General features: G+C 42.6%; 1 protein-coding gene across 1 annotated transcript; it reads right to left on the bottom strand.

The window, feature by feature from the left end:
• Positions 1-6,116: 6,116 nt before the first annotated feature.
• LOC134210627 (uncharacterized) lies at positions 6,117-22,627 on the bottom strand. The gene is made up of 7 exons (XM_062686771.1): positions 22,241-22,627; positions 22,083-22,161; positions 20,285-21,396; positions 20,055-20,222; positions 19,102-19,774; positions 18,878-19,038; positions 6,117-6,970 (listed from the first exon to the last, which is right to left on the bottom strand). Exons 2-7 carry the CDS (start codon positions 22,143-22,145, stop codon positions 6,409-6,411), a joined length of 2,739 nt encoding a protein of 912 aa, XP_062542755.1. The 5' UTR covers positions 22,146-22,161; positions 22,241-22,627; the 3' UTR covers positions 6,117-6,408.
• Between the last annotated feature and the right edge of the window lie 120 nt (positions 22,628-22,747).

The following is a 22,747-nucleotide window of genomic DNA, read 5'->3' on the forward strand; positions in this document are numbered from 1 at the left end:
CCTTCATCGATGGGTCTCACACGTCTCACATCACTACCTGTCGAACCTAACGGTAAAACTGATGTAAATATAACTGCGCAAACGAATAGGGGAGGAGAAGGCCGCCAGCTGCATCGAGAGAAAAAGTAGAATCATTGAAATTTCACACGGTGTGGTATAGGAAATGAAGTATATTTTTGTTACAAAATAAACATTAAAGATGTTTTTCAAAAAAATCTTGGTTTAAGGGGTTAGAATTTTAAAATAGCATAGCATAGCATAGCATATGTGATTGTACAAATCGTGGGTGGCTATACAATGCTCAATTGAGCAATCTACTGTATATTGTCGCAAATTGGTACTTGGGATTAGTACCTTTTCATATACAGTAGCAGTTGTATACCTGGCCACGTCCTTACAATCACGGAAGGAAGGAAAGGAATGTTAGTTCAACATCTACTAGTGAAGATGCAGGGAACCCATACTACCTTCATAGATGTCTCGGGAAGGAAAATTTGTGTTAGTGGAAAGGTGAATAATAGGGAGCTCTATTCGACAATATAGAGCGTTTGTCAATAACAGTATATGCTGTAAAAATAATAAAGTATATTCATCAATTTACTTACGAACCGTCCTAAGGAAAAACAAAACACAAAATTCCGGCAAATCGCGCGATCGTTCTGCCGTCCGAAACAAGAGCCAACACGCACTGAACTAATTAACTTTATTACCGGCCGCGTAATGCAAAACACAAAATTTCGGCTAATCGCGCGATCGTTCTGCCGTCCGAAACAAGAGCCAACACGCACTGAACTAATTAACTTTATAACCGGCCGCGCAATGCAAAACACAAAATTTCGGCAAATCGCGCGATCGTTCTGCCGTCCGAAACAAGAGCCAACTCGCACTGAACTAATTAACTTTATTACCGGTCGCGCAATGCAAAACACAATATTTCGGCAAATCGCGCGATCGTTCTGCCGTCCGAAACAAGAGCCAACTCGCCTTAAGGGGTTAGAATTTTAAAAGCACACAAAATAGACATGGTATCTCGAATTTTATATTTATTTTGAAAAAGCAGTTAATGCTTACGATTGTTGAATTTCTAACCACATAAAATAAAAATTGTTTGACTAATTTTTTTTATAACGTTCTAGAGACATTTTAATCGCCATTTTCTATATCATGCCATGTTCAATTTCCACGATTCTACTTTTTATCGAAACTTGTTCGGGTGGCAGCACTGATGAAGGAACCGCCCCCTTTCCACCACATCATGTGAGGTTTGTTTTGACTAGGAACACGCCAATATCTGACAAGTTAAATTAAGGTAGATATTAGAGTCTAATAAATCTCAAAATACAAACAGACGTTAGAAAAATCGAATTGCACGGCAAATTTATAGGAAAAACACGTTGTATTGTCAAGGACTGCCTGACCTCATTCGATGTCGCAATATAGTCCTGTGCAGGCTCTATATCTTGTAAGGAAAGAGTATGCCTCAAAAAATTCAAATTCTGTACCTTGAATAGACATTTCTCCTGGTTTAGTAGTACATATTCCATTCTCCTGAAAAATGGACAGTACTGACTCAAGGGTCATATCATGTTCGTGTTCAGTAGTCCCGAAAACAAATCGTCGATGTAATTCACTACATGCTTTTATTTATTACCAGACTGAGGCCGGAGTAGTCTGTGCTTCACATAAAAGTCTTTTCCATTCAGCTCGGTCCATGGCTGCACGTCGCTAACCACGCAGTCTGCGGAGAGTCCGCAAATGTGTCCGCTGTGCCATTCGCCTTCTTGTTCCCGTCGGATTGTTGTCGCAAACCATTTTCACCAGATTACTGTCCGACATTCTGGCTACGTGCCCGGCCCATCGCAGTCTTCAGATTTTCGCGGTGTGAACGAAGGATGGTGCCCCCAACAGCTGATGCAACTCGTGGTTCATTCGCCTCCTCCACGTACCGTCCGCCATCTGCAGCCCGCATAGATGGTACGCAGATAGCCAGTTTGGTACGACGGCGAACTCTATTCGATCGGAGCGTATTGCGGAGTCCAAAGTACGTACGATTTCCTGCCATTATGCGTTTCCGAATTTCTCTGCTGGTTTCGTTATCGGCGGTCACCAGTGAGCAAAAGTACACGAATTCTTCAACCACCTCGATTTCGTCACCACCAATACAAACTTGTGGTCGGTGACTTACGATGTCCTCTCTTGAGCCTCTTCCTATCATGTACTTCGTCTTCGACGTGTTGATGACTAGTCCAATCCGTTTAGCTTCGCTCTTCAGTCTGGTGTAGGCTTCCTTCATCTTCTCAAAGTTACGTGCCATAATATCAATGTCGTCGGCGAAACCAAATAACTTGACGGACTTATTGAAAATTGTACCACTCGTGTTAATCCCTGCTCTTCGTATTACCAGTAATAGCAGAGACGAAAGACAATCACCTTGCCGTAACCCTCTGCGCGTTTCGAAGGGACTCGAGAATGTCCTTGAAACTCGAACTACGCACATCACCCGATCCATCGTCGCTTTGATCAACCGTATCAGTTTTTCCGGAAATCCGTTTTCGTGCATTAGCTGCCGATAAATAGATGATGTGTGGGCACGTTGTATTCGCTGCATTTCTGCAACACCTGACGTACGGCGAACACCCGATCGCTTATCGCCCTTTTTGTATACACGACACCTTTTATCCACTCCTGCGGCAGAACCTCATCCTCCCAAACCTTGGTAATTACCCAGTGGAGCGCTCTAGCCAGTCTCTCACCACCGTGTTTAAACAGCTCTCCTGGTAGTTGGTCAACTCCAGGGGCTTTGTTGTTTTTCAGCCGGCCGATCTCCTCCTGGATTTCCTGGAGATATGGAACCAGAAGTCGTATGTCCTGCGCGCGTGCTCCTAGGTTCATTATCATACCGCCACCGTTGTCTGTCACATCGCCATTCAGGTGCTCTTCGTAGTGCTGTCGCCACCTTTGGATCACCTCACGCTCGTTTGTAAGAAGGTTCCCGTTTATGTCCTTACACATATCGGGCTGTGGCACTGTGCGTTATTAGCGCTGTAAAGTTGCTCCGTCTCTTCACGGTCTCGATCTTCCTGCTGGCGCTTTTTCCTTCGAAAAATCGAGTTTTGTCTGTTCCGGGCCCGTTTGTATCGTGCCTCGTTCGCCCTCGTGCGGTGTTGCAGCAGCTCGCCCATGCTGCATTCTTCTCCTCAACTAACTGCTCACATTCCCCGTCATACCAGTCGTTTCTCTGATCCGGGGACACCGTGCCTTGTGCAGCGGATTCGGTGCTGCGGGCGGTTCGAATATCTCTCCAGCCATTTTCAAGGGACGGTTCTTACACATATCGGGCTGTAGCACGTGGCCTTTACGTGAACGGTTTAACTTCTCAAAGAACTTTCGTGTGTCATTAGCACGGTACATTTGCTCCGTCTCTTCACGGTCTCGATCTTCCTGCTGGCGCTTTTTCCTCCGGAAAATCGAGCTTTGTCTGTTCCGCGCCCGTTTGTATCGTGCCTCTTTCGCCCTCTTGCGGTGTTGCAACAATCTCGTCCATGCTGCATTCTTCTCTTCAACTAACTGCTCACATTCGCTGTCATACCAGTCGTTTCTTTGATCCGGGGGCACCGTGCCTAGTGCAGCGGATGCGGTGCTTCCAATGGCGGATCGAATATCTCTCCAGCCATCTTCAAGGGTCGCTGCGCCTAGCTGCTCTTCAGTTGGGAGTGCCACTTCCAGCTGCTGCGCGTAGTCTTGGGCTAATCTACCGTCTTGTAGCCGCCCAATGGTTAGCCGCGGCGAACGACTCCGTGCTTGACTGATTCGTAGAAATATTTATCTAATATAACATGATAGCCTTATAGAGGCGTTAATTAATTATTAAATTTGATAACCTAACTACTATGTACACTAATATTTACATTGAAAATTTGATAACCTAGATTGGAACTAGCGCCCTAATTGGAGCCTGATCCGAATGCAAGCAACGGAGCCTAAACTTTTCTTTACACTTACCAATGCGTTCATGTAATGTTTTTATCCCGGCCAGATGGTGGAACTCAAATATTCTTGTGCTGGGAGGAGTATTGAGGATCAACATTAGGAACTTGTTTTGTACTCGTTGGAGTTTCAGGTGATGTATTTTAGCGCTGCTCTCCCAGACCGGCATGCCATATTAAATCACAGGGAGGATGATTTGCATGTAGACAGCAAGCTTATTTTTCAGGGACAATGACGACCGGCGGTTGATCAAAGAGTACAGTAGTTTCAACAAAACGTTACACTTCGCCACCGTCTTGTCAACCTGTTGCCGGAAAATAAGCTTGCTGTCGAGCGCCAAGCCAAGGTAGTCGGCCTCATAGGCCCATTCCACAGTCGTACCATTGAGGATGATTTTACAGTCCTCAGGGGGAACATGTTTAGGCGATTTAGAATGGGGGAAAATGATGACCTGAGTTTTCGCCGCGTTGATACAGATCTTCCAGCTGATGAGGTACTCTGTCAGGACATCCAGGCCTCATTGGAGTTTTGCCACTAGCACTCTGATCACTCTACCATTGTAGACGACGGAGGTGTCATCTGCGAACAAAGACAGAATGCCGCCTTCTGGAGGTTCTGACATGCCAAGAGAAGGAGAACAAATTGGAAAGCAGGGGCCCGAGAATACTGTCCTGGGGAACGCCTGCGACGATGTTGTGCGTATTGCAACTCGCTCCGCTGATTGAGACCCGCAATATTCTTGCCGACAGGTAATTGTTGAAGATTTTCACCAAATGATACCGATGGCCTTGATGACACTGAGCAGGAAGCTTGGAAGCAGACGACAGTTGATTTTGTAGCGAAGAGCGATGGCCACACCACCTCCCCTAGTCGGCCGGTCGTATCGCACGATGCGAAAGTCCGGGATGTTGACGTTCACCTCCGGTTTTAGGTGCGTTTCGGTGATGAACGCCAAGTCTATTTCCTTCTCCTCAAGAAAATCCTTCAGCTCAATTGTTTTACTCTTTAGCGAGCAAGCGTTCCAGTTGACCTTGGCCACCCTAGCAGCCATTTTCAATAATGAACATGCCAAGAGTGAAGACCTGGTTGAATCGAGATTTAAATCTCTGTTACGGCTCTAAGCAAGTTTTATTCGATATAAATTTGAATATTTATAAAAGAAAAGTTACTACCATCCACGCAGCCAAGTGAGGAGCTGGGGAAGATTGGCATCTGCTGCTCCGGGGTGTAGAGCGGAGCAGATTCTTCCAGGGAACGGTTTGATTTTTCGGCTGCTGATAGAATCCAGGAGGGTCGCTGGAGGATGCACACTCAGTTTTTATTTCTGCAGCTCGGTAAAATCCGCATAGCCGTGTGCCCAGCAAAATTAAAACTATCCCGGCAAAAATTGAATTTGTTAGCTGAGGTTCGGCAAATTATTTGCTGATTTTGAGCAGCTTTGACAGAAATCTCAGCAAAAAAACATTTTTGCTGGGGCTCGACTGTGCAAATCTCGGTAAAAGTTCAACGAATTGCTCAGATCCTGGTAAAAATTAAATGTGTGGAGCTGGTGGTGCTGGGGCTTGAATCGATACAGCTGCTGCGACCAGTCGCTTGAGCGGCTGCAACGGTGGAAGTACTGGTACCACAAACGAAAACAGGCGAGCACTTCTTCAGCTGCGATTGCTGCTTCTCTCTCTTTTTCGGCGGATTGCCGGCGTCATCAAGCGGCAACTGCGAGAACATGTTGCTCTGCAAAAGCTGCTTGAAGTGGTTACCCGCGCCTCCAAGAGCAGTGCGCTTGGGCACTTTTCCCACACTTTCCCATTAAAAAAAACAAGTTTCTACCAAATATAATTGCAAACAAATATATCAGAGTCTTACCTTTTTCCCAACTTCTTCTAGGTTTCCTCAGTTGCCAATGTGATAATTAGATTCCAATTACTTAAAGTATATACATTTAATTTCAAAACACAGTCTAGGCCGGTATGCAGGTACCATGGTATGGAGTCACTTCAGAAGAAAAAGACAAACCGAACAATACTGAAATATTGAGAAAAGCGGTAGCGAAAGTATTAGGTAGATTAGTCGTGAAACCATTCTTGGATTATATTTTCTTTTATGCTCCTTAAAATGAAAACATTGACATATCATTTTCAATTAAATTTCAATAAATTAGGAATTCTTTATTCAATATTGCTAACTTAGCCAATTCAAGCCTTTTTCACTTGATTACCTTGATTTGATGAGGAACAAAACTAAAAAAAACTTTAATTACACTCAATAATTTGCTTTGCCAAAATAAGTAAATGCCTACACAGACCGCAGTCCGATAATCTAAATGTTGCCCGCAAACAATCCAAAGTAAGAGCCGAACCAATCACTCGACATGAGAGTCAACCTGATCATAATTTAATATACCTCTCTTGAAACCGGTTGTTTTCATTCAAACGAGATCTGCCTTTTGGCTTTCAGGATGCTGGTTCCCACGGCGGCTCCTCCCACCAGCAGTTTCGTTTTGGCTTGGGAACCATGTTTTGCATCAGCGTACGGACTTACGTTTTTCTGATCCTTGCCGGAGAATGAAATTTGCTTCTGCGACGACTTTTGCCGCTGTTCGCTGTCGATGTTCTCCCGAAGAATTGTGTTCTTCGATGAGTCTGTGCCAGTTATCATCGATTGACTGTTCTGGAAGGCCGACGATTGGGACAACCCGTTGAGGAACTCCGAACTCTGGGAAAATAGCGATGAGCTTTGACTTAGAGGCACCAGTTGCTGACTGCTGGAGGATCCCGCTCCAAACGACGAATCGTTCGAATTGTCTAGTATGAACACGGATGTGGATTTGCTGCGCTTTAACTTGCACCGTTCGTATTCTTCCGGTGAAATATAGCCGTGCGGTTTGATGAGGTTCTTCGCATTCAGGAGACGGGTCCGTTCCCGTTGGTAAATATCCTCCGCTGTTTGACCTTGCAGCACATCGAACAGATGCTTATGGGCTAACCTGGAAGGAAAACGCCGAGAAGAAGTTATTGACCTGCTACGTTACATTATAGATTACTTTTCCGGGAACTACAATTTCTTTAAGAAAAATCTTACGGTTTACTGTTGGACGTATTAACTCTGACATTACCTACATAAGAATCGACTGATACTGTTCGAACACATCGTAATCATCAACATATAGTACGCAGATTTCTTCTCAGTTGTTCCGGGTTGTACAAGGACCTCATTTGTTATAAGACGAATTAGTAATAAATATCCCATTTAATGCCACCACATGATTATTGTGCGGCCTAATTCCGCCGAACGAGCTATCCATTGGTTTGGTCGCTAGTGTGTTGTCTTATCGAGCGTGCAACTTCGTGGTTGTACCAACGAAGAAGGAGCCAATGTCATGGCCTGCCATTCATTAGTCAATGTTGGCAACCGAACCGTTACACGAATGATATTTGCATTCTGTAATCAATGCACGCTGGAAGTGGATTGTCCTTTTGACCTTTTCCGTCAAACATTTTTAAAGGGGCAAACGACTTTGGGCTTAGTTGAGGTCAACTTTCCCAAAGAACCCATATTTTCTGACGCCTCTAAGTATTTTTTTAAATTTAAAACAAAATTGAAAAAGTGCTGTTTTTTTCAAGATCTTAAATAAGCCACACAATCGATTGAGCGAACAAACATTTTTGACGTGAAAGGTCAATTCCTAATATATCTCACCCTCACATACCCCTTCTTCTCTTACTAAAACAGAGAAAAAAAACTCCAAAGGTGCAGCCCAATCGGGTTGTACGTTGAACTACGTAGCTGTATGACATATGTACATGTTTTCGACTTTTCTGTTCGATGAGACCAACGCAAGCGTTTTTCAAGCTCAGTGTGAACCTGTTTTCGTTGTTTATCCTCCAAAGATTGAGTGAACATTAAGAACCCTGGTGATGTATAAAATTTTTAGACCAACATTTAAAAAGGATGATAAAATTTCTAAATAATCGTGGATGAACAACACTCTCAAGCATACACATATACAAATTATCAATTGATAAAAACTCGCTAGAGAGTAAGGATTGTTCGATAATTGTATCTCGATTCGAAGCATTGGTGAATGCTACTATATTTCCTACATAACACCAAACAAAATGCCAAACATCCGATTGAACTTCAAGTTTACATTTAAATGATAATTTTGTGTTTATTATCAATCGATTCCAAAATTTGAAAAGTTATCGCCGATGACAACTCGCCTACTTTTTACACCTGAGAAGTAACTTCAAATGATAATTCCAATAATTATCGTATGAGAATGATTCCGCACAACCCTGGCTGATTGTGTAGCGTTGCAACTATTAACGACACAAACTGGAACAGAGACTAAGCACCCGCCACTATGTCAGTCTACACCACTCATTACAGAAAAGCCCATCGTGAAAGCTGGGCTGTCAACGGCGTTTGAGGTCATGCATCCTATGGAGGAAGTTGAAATAGACGTGACAAAGAAGTTTGACAGATTATTGGTGATAATTATTATTCCTTCACGTGAGTTGCGTCGGACTTTGCGTTTACTTCGACAATCAGGAAAAACGAGCCGAAGAAAGACTACCAGAACACATCCACTGCTGCAACGAAGAAGATTCCGAGCCCCTCTACTGGCATCAATAGACGTAAGCTAGAAGCTGCCGTCAAACGCCCCCAAGCGAAAACGCGCGTGTAAGTTAGCAGAAACGAACTGCACCAGCTAAAAGTCCTGTAAGTTGTATTAATTTGACGTCTATATGTTGGCTTGAGATCTCGAGTTTGCCTTGTGAACAAAGGCGCAGAATCCAGAGATGGCGAGATCGATTCTCGATCCGATCTAAGTATGTTTTCGGATATGAAACATTCCCGACACCCTGGGAATAGTGTATCCATTGTATTTGCCAAACAAGATACAAACTAATGCAATGGCGGGCATAGAAGGATTGCAATTAATTATAAGAACTAAAGAAATACTAATACATAACTAAGTTGAAAAGCAGCAAAGTTCCAGTTGGAATGTAGTGCTAAACATCGCATGAAAATCGATTCGTGTAGAACAAACCGCGTAAAAAACGACTTAAGTGTACAGTTGGAATAAAGCGTTGACTCTGCCTTGATCGAATGGTCCAAGAAAATTGAAAATCACATGTTATACATTAACGTTTGCATGCAAATTAGTACGGGGAACATATTTTTTTTTTTCATTACACTGTTAATGACGCTTCCCCATTAAGCGCAGGTTAAAAGAAAACCTACATAGCTAGAAGGAATACTTAACAGCTTTCACCCCTTTCGAGATGAGCCGGCCTAGGGCCGAAAATCTCGTTAATAAAGACAAAAAAAAGCTTTCATCAACGAAAACCGCATGTTGATTAATCGCCCCAATAATTAGTAATCGATTTTAAGATAGGATGCGAATCTTTAGTCATGATCGTTTAACTTCTTTGAGAACATCACTGAAATGTGCAGTGCAACATAGTAGCTAGAATATTTGTGTGTGCAATCGTTCGCGCCACGAGCAACAATGTTGCTTATTGATGAGTTACTCAATTAGTTCCAGAAACTCACGGTACGATTAATTAAGATGCGCTTTTCGCTGAGTGAAAGCTCTTGAGTATTTCTTTTAACTATGGGGATTTTATTTTGACCTGCGCTTAATGAGGAAGCGTCGTTATCAGTATAAGGGGTCGTACACTTATTACGTAAGCAATTTTTCTGGGTTTTTCGACCCCCCTCCCCCTTGTAAGATTTTTTTCATACAAATTATTTTTTATTTATATGGAGCGTAAGATATTGACCTAAACCATCTCCCCTCCCCTCATAAGTGCTTACGTAATATGTGTACTGCCCCCAATGAAAAAAAATAATTTCCTCATTCTAATTTGCATGCAAACTTGAAACGGCTTGTGCTAAATCAGTTTTAATCCTAATGAGCATAAATTTCCTGAGGACACTCATAACGTGATAAAGAATTAGATGAGCGCTGTGGAACAAAATTTCTTTTTGAGCCACCCTAATGTAGGATTAGGCGGGGCAAGATGGGTCAGGGCCCTTCTTGAGCATCGTGTACATTTTAATGTAAAGATTATTACTTTGTAGGAGCAATAATTTGGTTCTACTTTATTGTCACTTAATTTGATGATAAAATTTTATTTTGGTAGAGTATGGCAAGAAATATTTTTTCAGCATTGTTTCTTATGCGAAACACACTTTCTATAAAACGTGTTATCTTGACGAGCAATGTAAAATTTAAACATTTTTAGTAACATAGTGAAAGTATTATACTGCCGTGAATCGCATATCTGTCCCATTTTTGCTGGGTTTCCTATTCATATGGGACAAATATGCGATTCACGGCAGTATAAGTAATGTAGGTGATATGTTGTACTAACTGCGTTGAAATAAATAAATTTGATCGAAAAGTAGACATTCTAACATGAACTTACAAATGGGGCAAGATGGGTCAGCACATACTGAAAGGCATAGTTCGTATTCAAAACTTTTCCATTGCTTGTTTAATCATTTTAAGGTTACTATTGACGTAATGATGTTAATTTGTTCATTGAAAATGTATATTTTTTGTCTTTATGAAAGCAATACTCAGACGGCTTGTTTTCATAAGAATTTGCAGACATTTTTAAATGTTGAGCCATTTCTTCATCCAAGGCTTAAACATTCTTTTTTATTCAATAAAATCATTGGCAATATAGTTATATATCTGTGTGTAACTCAATATTGGGAATAAGAACAATATTAATTGCAGAATTTAAAGGTGACCCATCATGCCCCGCTCTCTGACCCATCTTACCCCGTACATTTTTGATTGACAGAAAAATAGACTTTTTACTACTGAACTGGTTCGAGTTAGTTTAAATGTTGCCTTCCATGTTTAAAATAACTTCAATTTAGTGTTCATGTTCATATTGCAGAGAAGTAAGATTAGAACAACTGATAGTCGTTAGTCGTAAAAAGTCGTAAAATGATAGTCGTTAGCATAGCATAGCATAGTTACGGTGTACTTCGTAGATTGGACACTAGTGATACCATGTTCTTTTGAAATCCTTATTCAGATTGCTATTAGAAATCAAGGTGGGTCTGGTCCTTGATTTCAATCTAGGATGAAAATAACAAAAGCATGAGGTTTACTACTCCTGGCCACGCCCATCTTCACCGTAACTAGTGAGATGAAGGAAGTGTTGATGTAGTACTTACTTAACGAGAGGCCCCCGACTCAGCGACACCCTCATAAGTACCACGGAGTTGGATATTGGGGAAGGATTTGCCTGTAGCTGACAATGTGACCGTGGTAGATCTTATACCGTAACACACCACGCAAAGGTGTCTACCCAGCGTTACGGGGACATGTAAAACGATAGTAGTTAGAAGCTAAAACATGTTATCGCTGTTACACTTTATCATAGCACTTTTTAACCGATCTTTTTAAATCTGAAATAATTTAGGTGCTCTGTAACGCTGCCAAATTTCGTCAAAACTCCAATAAACGGACTCGAAAAAGCATTTTTGTTATGTAAGCTAAGACCTCTTCCGGCGCCTTTACAGAATTCTGAAACATAATATTTCAAAATATGATACTTTGGCGTAAATGGAAGCTGATAAAGAGATTTACCTTACGGCCATCCTTGGAGTCATTACCAGCCGGATGATCCGTTTGTGGGAAAATATCAGGCTAAATCATGCAGAACCTCCGTCCAATTGTTACGGCATTCGACGAAGGTCCAAAAACTGACGGTTTCTTTCAACCAATTTCTTCCGTTTGATCTTTACTTCTGCTTAAATATTTTTAATCAAACTCAAATCATAAAAAAAAAATTTACACAAACTTTAATCTGATTAGAATACTAACTACCCAAGGTTTTGCTCATGCTAAGAATGTTCTCTTCTTTGGTCTTAAACAAAGAATCTGCAACCTGCACGTGAATTCTTGAAAGATTCTTGTAGATAGATGGTTTCAAGTGATATAAAAATCTTACCTAAGTCAGTTTGGTGAGTTTGCCAATTGTAAATATTTATAAAGACAACAAATACAAACTGATTGCAAATAACTAAGAGTACTTCTTGGGTTTGTAGGTATTTTGGGGATATTGTTAAATTATAAAAAATGGGTTATTTTGAAATTTCTTAGCTAAAAACTTAAAATCAAGATTTCTCGAGATTCCTCCTAGGGATTTTTTTTTTAAATTGGACCAGAGGTGCAGAATTACCACAGAAATCATACCCTGTGTTGGGTTTTGATGGACATTTTTATTTTATAATAACGGTCTACCGGCGCACCGTGTCGAAAGGGGAGACTACTCCTTCTTTTAAATTACGCAATAGCTCGGCATAATGCATTTGCGTGCAATGCAAAAATGGAGATCATTTCTGCTTTTAATTTACGCGATTGCTCGGATAATGCGAAATAGCTGATAATGCCTTTGTTAGCTAAATTTTTGAGCACCCCCACTTTACATTCCATGCATGTTCATCCAACATGCCACTCTTGTTTTACTTTTCGTAATGTATATTTCCCTTTTTTGCTAATACATCAGTTCATTTCTATCGTTCGTGACAAACGGTCGTACGTCGATGTACTCTCGAATCCGAAAACACCCCGATAGTAGAAAATACAGTCCACTGCTTCCGGCATGCGGACATTGTGGTCCTTCAGTCCGGATTTCCGTGATATAACCAGTGTTTAAGAATCGGGACAGTGTTTCGTCGCGAAATATATTAAATATTTGAGAAATTCAAGAGCATTCGTCCGTCGCTTTTCGGCCGAATGTAACGAGGTGCTGGCGGCCATTTTGTGCTTCGCACGCTCGTTCGCCTACGAAAAGAACCTTGTAATAGTGTTTGTGAGCATTCGTCCGTCGCTGACCGGTCGAATTTCTAAGAAAGTGTATGTGAATGTGCGCATACATCCGCCGCTGACTGGCCTGTTCATTGTGAGAATGTGAGTGTGTGCTGAAATGATACACACACCGAAGAAGTCGATTGAAGAACAGAAGTTGCAGCAAAAGAAGAAAGAAGAAACGAAGAAAATGGATGAGCAGTTGAAAGTGTTCATTCATCAGAAAGGGGCAGTGAAGGGGAAGCTCACCCGAGTGAAAAATGCGCTGGAGCACAGTGAAGAAGATCCGAACCCGAATATAGCAAATGTACATTTTCTGCGAGTCCATTTGCGCACAGTGGAGACCTGCTATAGTGAATTCAATGATTTACAAAATAAGATCTACGCATTGCCCCTCTCTGATGAGAGAAGATCAGAGCAAGAAGACAAGTACATTGAGTTCGAATTCTTGCACAACGATCTCAATATACGCCTCAATATGCTGTTGGAGAAAGCAATTCAACCAGCTACCAAGCCTCAAATTGTGGCCTCGAGCGCCGCTCCATCGTTTGTTGTACCTACTCAGTCCCACTTGCCACCCCTACAAGCGCCTCTACCGACCTTTGACGGGTCCTACGAGAAGTGGTTCTCATTTAAGTCAATGTTCACTACTATTATGAACCGCTACAAACATGAGGAACCTGCGATTAAATTATTCCATCTTCGAAACTCTCTTGTGGGCGCGGCTAGCGGTATTATTGACCAAGACATAGTCAACAATAATGACTATGACGCCGCTTGGAAATTCCTAGCTGATCGATATGAAGATAAACGACTAATAATGGACAAGCACATTGAGGCGTTGATCACTCTTCCGAAGGTGGCCAAGGACAGCTCCAAGGATTTGAGAAAGCTGATTGATATCTGTACAAAGAACGTAGAGGCGCTAAAGAACTTGTCACTGCCAGTAGTAGGGCTTGGAGAGCAAATGCTACTGCATCAAATATCATCGAAGTTGGACAAGGCCACAAGAGTTGCTTGGGAAAGCCGTCAGAAGAAGGGCGTATTTCCTCAGTACGGTTCGACAGTCGACTTCCTGCAAGAGCAGTGCAGGATTATGGAGAAGATTGACATCAACACAAAGTCGTCGATGGAAAGTGTTAAAGTGAAAACGGTGAACAAAGGTCACTCTCTGGTGACTACGAATGAACAGAAAAAGGAAAACAAGTGCCTAAAGTGTAGAAACAATCATGAGCTCTGGAGATGTGAGCAATTCAAAAACATGACAATAAGTGATAAATACAGTGCGTTGAGAAAGTGGGGCTTATGCTTTAATTGCCTGCAGCGGGGACATCGCACGAATGGATGTGCTTCCTCATTTAATTGTCGCGACTGTGGTAAACGTCATCACACTATGCTGCACAGCGACAGTCCCTCAACGCTGGTATCAACGGATTCCACTGCGAAACCCAGCAGCGAAATGCAGTCATCGACAGACAAGAACAAGAATACAGAAGTGGCGCATTTGGAATCGGCCACAACTCTGTGTACCAGTATTCCTTCTTCCAAACAGACGCTTCTTTCCACTGCAGTCGTAATGGTCCACGGAAACAGCAGCGCACTTTATCCCTGTCGAGCTCTCTTAGACTCGGCATCGCAGATCCACGTTGTAACCGAACGATTTGCGAATTTGCTATCGCAGCGAAAGGAACCGGCCGATTTTTTGGTTAGCGGTTTAAACGGCAGTACAACCCACCTACGGAAAAGAATCCGTACTACAGTGAAATCTCGCGTAGGAGGCTTTACAACCGAATTGGATTTCTTGGTTGCTCCACGCATCACCGATGAGGTTCCGATGAAAACGATCGATGTCTCCAATTGGCCAATACCGAAGAAAATCGAGCTTGCGGACCCTACATTCAACCAACGCGGACGCATAGACATGTTGATCGGCGCTGAAATCTTTTGGAACCTACTGCAAGGAGGACGGATCCAAATCGCACCGAATCTGCCAACCCTAATAAACACAGAGTTTGGATGGATTGTTGGTGGAATCGTGGATGAAGAAGGCCCTGTTATCGCTCGCTCGTTTTGTCAAACTGCGAACGAAGAGCGATTAGAAGATTTGCTCAGCAACTTTTATCGTCTAGAAGCCTGTGATGAGATCCATACTACCACAACTAAATCCGATCAGCAATGCCTGGATCATTTCAAGTTGACGCATTTTCGGGACGAACAAGGAAGGTACTTCGTACGACACCCATTCAATGCACGGAAAGATGAATTGGGTGATTCTCTAGAAATGGCAACTCGCCGATTTCTGAATCTTGAACGACGACTGGACAGGGAACCGGAGCTCAAGCTTCAATATAGCGCATTTCTTGATGAGTATATAAGATTGGGTCACATGCGGGCCATCGAGATTGACGATACCTCTTATTCAGAATCAGCGTTCTTCCTCCCGCACCATTGCGTGTTAAAGCCGACGAGTACTACAACGAAATTAAGAGTTGTTTTTGACGGCTCTGCGAAAAGTTCGTCTGGTGTATCAATTAACGATGCATTAGAAGCAGGCCCGGTAGTTCAGCGAGATCTAGCATCTATTCTGGTGAACTTCCGCGCATTCCGATACGTCATAACTGTCGATATCCCTATGATGTTTCGACAGATTGGTGTTGCGTTTCCCGATACAAGGTATCAAATGATTCTGTGGAGGAAGAATAAAACTGAGTCACTAACTGCGTGGGAACTACAGACCGTAACCTACGGTTTGGCGCCGTCACCGTTTCAAGCTACGATGACATTAAATCAAGTTGCTGAAGATCATGGTGATGAGTTTCCTTTTGCTGCGTGCGCCATCAAGAAGGGCGCGTACATGGATGATATTTTGATGGGATCGAACACGTTACCGGAAATTTGTCAGCTGCAAAAGGATGTGACCGATCTTCTCGCAAAGGGTTGTTTTAGAGCACATAAGTGGTGTTCAAACGCAATAGAAGTTATGAAGCATATACCGGACGAGTTACGCGGAATCGATTTCGAAGTAATTGGAGACAATCCGAGTATGACAGTGAAAACCTTAGGTGTAGTCTGGAATCCGACAGAGGATTGGTTTTCTTTCCGCGTTCCGGACGGTGATCTGAGTTCCTGTACTAGGAGACAAATTCTCAGCGAGATAGCAAAAATCTTCGACCCTATGGGGCTCGAAGCTTATACTGCGTGAAGTTTCATTGCTGCGGGTGGATTGGGACGACCCGGTCCCACAAGACTTGATTCAAATTTGGAGGTCGTTTCGACTAGAACTGATGCATTTGAACGAGTTACGAGTTCCCAGGTGGATTTCTTCCGAAATTGCAGTAACAGTAGAGCTACACGGGTTCTCCGACGCATCGGACCACGCCTATGGTGCATGCGTTTATACCCGAATGGTCCATCCGAATGCAGAAGCTACAATGCACTTGGTCTCCAGCAAATCAAGAATTCTTCCTAGAAAAAACGGTAAGTCGAAGGCCATCTCAACCCCTCGAGCAGAGCTTCTCGCTGCAGTTCTGTTGTCGAAATTGATAGACAAGGTGTTAAACGCCATTGACCTAAAGTTTGAATCAGTGAACCTCTGGACAGATTCCAAGATTGTGTACTGTTGGATAAAGAAACCTCCGCATTGCCTGCAAATCTACGTTTCAAATAGAGTTGCAGAAATCCAAAGGCTTACCGGACACTTTCGATGGCGTCATGTTCGGACACACGAGAATCCCGCTGACTGCCTATCACGCGGTCAGAGACCTCAGGACTTAATCAATAATTCGATCTGGTGGAATGGCCCACCAATGCTGACAACGATCACTGATGACAACGAAGAGGAGCCGGTATTACCTGATGGGGAATTACCCGAACTACGAATAAATTTGGCATTGGAACAAATGATACCAGGAAGGTTGAAAATTTTCGACAGATTGAGTAGTTACGATAAATTGCTGCAATCCATGGCCTACGTTGTCAGATTTGTAAATTACATAGATGATCAAAGCGACGGTCTATCACCAAGGGACCGCCTACTTCTTCCGAAAGAGCACAGGCACTAACATTAGTGGTGCGGATGGTTCAGCAAGAATCATTTCAACCTGAAATTCTAGCACTGAAGAAGGATGTCGACGGTGTACTGAGAGTTGGCGGCAGAATCAAACACGCATTCATCCCCTATGACAGTCGTCACCAAATGTTGCTTCCGGCAAGGCACCCATTCACAACGTTACTCATCCGAAGTCTGCATCGTGCCAATTTGCACATCGGGCAGAAGGGTCTGCTCGCAGTCATCAGGCAGCGGTTCTGGCCGCTGAATGTGAAAACAGCTATCAGAAAGATTATTCGAAACTGCACCACCTGTTTCAAGGCCAATCCAATGAAAACTGTGCAGTTAATGGGCGACTTGCCCTCTTACCGTGTGCGGCCAGCTCCTACATTTGCTAACACCGGTGTGGACTTTGCTGGTCCATTCCTGCTAAAATCGACATCTGTTGGACGAAAACCATTGATCACCAAATCGTACGTATGCTTGTTTGTGTGTATGTTGACTCGAGCCATACATATTGAGCTTGTCTCGGATTTAACTACGGATGCATTCCTCGCTGCACTTCGGCGGTTTACTAGTCGGCGAGGAGTACCAAGTAAAATGTTTTCGGACAATGCGACTAATTTCATTGGTGCGCAGAATGAACTGGAGAGATTGGCAGAAATGTTCCGAAACCAGAAGGAAAAACGTAAAATCGCCGAATTTTGTAGCAAGTTGGGATTCGAATGGTCGTTTATTCCACCTCGGAGCCCTCACTTCGGGGGTATCTGGGAGGCAGGGATAAAGCAAGTTAAATACCACCTCACCAGAATAGTCGGAGATCGTAAACTTTCGTACGAAGAGCTGAATACAACTCTGACCCAAATAGAAGCTGTGTTGAATTCGCGGCCGCTTGCCCCGTCGTCTGATGATCCAAGTGATTTCTCTGCAATCACCCCAGCCCATTTCCTCATTGGGCGAGAAATGCAAGCTGTGGCTGAGCCTTCATACTTGAACCTACGTGAGTCGACTCTCTCGCGCTGGCAGCTGGTCCAAACCATGCTACAACATTTTTGGAAACGTTGGATTGCCGAGTGTTTGCCGGAGATGCAAATCAGATCTAAGTGGCTGAAACGAAGCAATATTCCTTTGGGTGCACTCGTACTCATCGTGGATAAGAATGCCCCACCGTTGCATTGGCAACTTGGGCGGATTACGGAACTACATCCTGGACCCGATGGAGTGACGCGTGTTGTATCATTGAAAACACCAAAGGGGGAGTATAAACGCGCAGTCACCGAAATTTGTTTGCTTCCTTTAGACGTGGACAATAATAATTGAAATAAATTTCAATGGCGGGGTGGATGTTAGCTAAATTTTTGAGCACCCCCACTTTACATTCCATGCATGTTCATCCAACATGCCACTCTTGTTTTACTTTTCGTAATGTATATTTCCCTTTTTTGCTAATACATCAGTTCAGTACATCAGTTCATCATCGTTCGTGACAAACGGTCGTACGTCGATGTACTCTCGAATCCGAAAACACCCCGATAGTAGAAAATACAGTCCACTGCTTCCGGCATGCGGACAGCCTTCTTTTAAAGCACGCGTTTGCTTGGTGCAATGCGAAAGGAGAGATAATTCCTTATTTTATATTACGCGATTGCTCAGAATAATGCAAAAGAGTTGATGATGCATTCTTTGAAAGCATGCGCCTTGTTTATTGTCAAGTCCAGCTTTAAGTTGCGTAAAGAATATGATTATTGAAAATAAGATCATTTTCATTGCGTTATGCCAAACGACCACTCGGCTTTATGCCCAACGGTGTAGCCCCAGTAAAAGACCGGAAGAAACCATGGGGCCAGCCACCACCGAGGTTCTGGTGTCATGTATCCCATCTACAAAATCGAGTGATGAGCGTAGTTCGAGTTTCAGGGACATTCTCGTGACCCGTTAAAACGCGCAGAGGGTTACCGCCAAAAACGATACGCAACGGATCGACATTATTTTGAACTTACCTTAACATTTTCTCACTAGTACTGGAAACAGAGTGGTCGTTGAATTCGAGGAACAACTTTTTCACCACGTGAGCCAACACGGAAGCAAACTTTCTGAAGTTCTCGTGCTTCATTGATATCTGCTTTGTTTGCAACGCTTGCGACACAGCCCAAAGAAGTTTCTGCAACGAAAAACAATAAACTAAACATGTGAAAATGATAGTGCATTATTTAAAATAAACAACCTTTCTATGATTTTCCGTTAGCGTCACCGACTCAGAGTTGGCTCGTACCAATGTTTTGCCACTGCGACTGTTTTCCAAAGTGCTACTTTTGTTGCTTTTTGAGTTTGAACCCAAGCAAAAGCTCTGACTGCGAGGAAACTTTAACGAGCGTGGAGTTAGATCTTCCTCCTTGATCGAGTCACTCCTTAATAATTTTTGCTTCTGAACTAAACTATCGTCGTCTTCTCCGTCCAAGGGACGTTTCCTCTTACGATTGGTTTCCCCGGAACCCAAATCCACTGATTCTCCCGTAGAAATATTCGTGATTCCACTGGAATCACTGCTACTGGTAACATTTTTTGAAGTTGCTCCAATCTTAGAGCTACAGCTGCTGGACGCCAAAGTGAGTCGTCGCTTTACGGGCGGTGAAAACAGAACCCGCTTTAATTTTTGAGTTTTGCTGGAAGCAGGCCTACTGGCTGAGGGTGACTGTTGGCTGGTTTTTGGTGCCGTTTCCTCGGGTGGGCTTTGGAACAACGCTCGCTTGGGTGCTTCTCTGGAGAGCTGCTGAGACGCCTTAGACACCGGTAAACTGAGGGTGCGCTTCTTGGCAGACGACCCCGGGGTCTTCCGTCGACCAGGAGTTCGCCGCTTTGGTGTTCGTCCTTTAATTTTCCGGCGATTATCCGATCTCCTGTTAAATTGGGTACGATTGAAACTTTTGAATGCGAAATAAAACTTAGGACAGGAAATGCTTGAAAAAATGAAGGCTACATTCTCACTGGAATTTGGCCTGTTTTTTTTTTTTAATTTTGTCTATTAGCATTTCCACAGTTTAACCAATAAAAAGGTTGTCTCTAATCAAACTGATGCAAAAAAATCATAATCATATGTTTGTTAAAAAAACTGAGCAACTGTGATAAGAAATGTGAACTCGGAAAAAAAACTGTTATCCATTCCAGTAGAAAACTTACTTGTTTTCGACTATGATTTGTCTATTGCACAAACGTCGTTGGCTACCCGAGAGCGATGCACCGGCCGTCGCCGAACCGGTTGAACTATTCAGAAGATTTGCCGACGAGAAAGTCGATCGTCGCCGGGCAAGATGACTTAACCGGCTTCCTGGCGATTGGTTTAGCAGTCTGTGATAATGTTGGAAATATTAATAAACGTTGGAAAAATTTATTTATTAACCGAGACTCACTTTGACCACAGGTTCTTTTTCTTTGCACTAGAAGGTGCTCGCGACGTATCGAAGGAGGTGCTCGTTTCCGAGCCAATATACCTCTCGACGTACTTCAGCCCAAGTAATTCAATTTTTTCTGTTACTGTGGAATGGTTGTAGTAGATTCCGTGAGCTTTCGCGTTCATAAGTTCCGGCCATTTCAGATCATGCAGCTCTTTTGGCGGATGGGTAGGTTTGTTCAGACAAACAGGTGACAAAATTGCATCATTTTCTTCAACCTTAGTTGCCTTTTCCACAGTCGTTTCTTCCTTATAGCACAATCGATCCTTATGTTGCTGGTAGAGACTGACCATTCGACCAATTTCGATACGAGAATACGTCACGGACGGAGGAGGCAAGACCCCCGAAAGGGACGCCTGTAATTTCTTGAGAATTTGTCTCTCGATGTGTTCTACTGGATTCATACATACAATAGTGCTATTATTGACAAGGGCGTTCTCAGAATACGTCACATCACCATTTTCCGACTTGGCATCAATCTGGCAACTATTATTCCCACCATCTTCATCGTCGTCATCTTCGTCGGCGAAGAGATCCGGAGATTTTTCATTGTTGTAGTGCATCAATGAATTGTTCTCTTTCGTCAATATCTCAAACGATTCGTTCAGCTTGTCCCGGCGTACCTTTTCGAACCCCTTGGTGGCATCGGTCAACTCGCACTGCGAGTTGCTGGATGGCGATGGTCCATTCAAACTTCGAATCTTCCCATTGAAAGATAGCTCTCCCGGATGCACCTCCACCAACTGGCTGGATTCGCTCTCGCCGGAAGAAATTTTATTATCCACTGCATTGCAACTATCTTCCGCAAGAATACCGGTGATACGATCCGTCTTATCATTTACAGAGGCTGAAACATGTGCAGTTTCGATAGTATCTACTGGTTCAACCGTCGGTGAGCTCGGCCCACTTTCGTTGTCATGCTCTTGGTTAAGTAAACTTTTAATCTTAGACTCAATATAATTCGAATCTAAAATAACGGAGTTTTGCTGGCAAGTATTAGCTGCTGAAGGCTCCTCATTGCTCTGCTCGGATGACGTACTCAACGATGGTTCTCGCTCGCAGTTGGAAACCTGAGGAAGAGATAGAAGGATTAACTATAGTGACAGTTTCTTTCTGAATTTAGAAAACGACTATCAGAAAATCACATGTTTTTCTTGTCTAATTGTTAGACTACCGTCTACCGTCAGCTGTCTAATATTTGGAAATTACCTTTGTATAACATTTATGAAGTACTCTATAACAAACATAAGAGGCGCAGTGAACTTCAGAATATTTGAACCATAGGAAGTTTGAATTTTAATTGTAATTTAGACATCATACGATAATCTGTTGGTAACTAGTTTTATTGACGAATAATTTAAAATGCATGAAACATCAAAAACATTCAATAATTATTTAATTTGGTAAAGCTTGTTCCCAATTGCCGTAAAACGAATTAGTAATATCCCGTTAAAAAGTATTAACTTGTCTGATGGCAAGAATCAAAACTATTATTTATTTTCCATAACTAACTAAAAACGCATAATTTTTATATCAAATAGGTATGTACAAAGACGATTAAGAAATCCACTGTGGTCGCATTTAACGCGATATGTTTTTGAATACAATTTTTCGATTTAGTGAAATAGTGTGTTAAAATCAGGTGGTTCTTGGAAAGTTGAAGAAATGGATGACATATCTGAGTAAAAAAGCGACCCCAGTGTAAATACAAAAGTGTGTATCAGGCAAACCCTTCAACTCAATAAAATTGACTTACCGCGGAACTATCTCCGATTGATTCGTTGTTGCTAATATTCAGTCTGCTAGTTTTGGTAATCATTGTTCACCGACTGAAACTGAATTTGCAAAGTTTGATTTAAATTGGCTTTTGATGCCACGATAAATGAAGCATCTGTAACTATTTTATTAACCTACCTATAATGCAGCATTTATTACGTGTTCAGTATTTTCCCACTTTTTCTTCTGGATAGACACACTGTTGTGGTGTTGCGTCTGCTTTTTGTTCTTATTTCCTACGTAGTCCACCACCACTGCCGCACCACCCGATTTCGAATTTTACGCTCCTTTTTTCGCCAACAAATCCATTCGCCACGAACCAATTTTTCTAGTGCATTTTACGATACTAAATAAACACCTATCACTGCAAATTTTAGCAAACTGTTGCGACGGTAGCTTAAACAATTAGTTCATTTTAGAAAAACGTTCGACTATCTGCAAAAACCATCGAAATTTTAAAAAATAAATAGTATTTCGCACAATCTGATGCGATTGCTGCAACTGCGAAGATTTTTTGGGTTATAAAACTGCTGGAAATATTTCATGTCGCAATGTTGCGTTGCGTGACATTACCTTAACCTTCGGGTATAACAGTTTCGAACAGTTCTTGAAACGATGTTGCACACACGCTTAGATTAGTTTACC

The sequence above is a fragment of the Armigeres subalbatus genome, chromosome 2 (assembly GCF_024139115.2).
Source record: "Armigeres subalbatus isolate Guangzhou_Male chromosome 2, GZ_Asu_2, whole genome shotgun sequence".
Classification (NCBI taxonomy): domain Eukaryota; kingdom Metazoa; phylum Arthropoda; class Insecta; order Diptera; family Culicidae; genus Armigeres; species Armigeres subalbatus.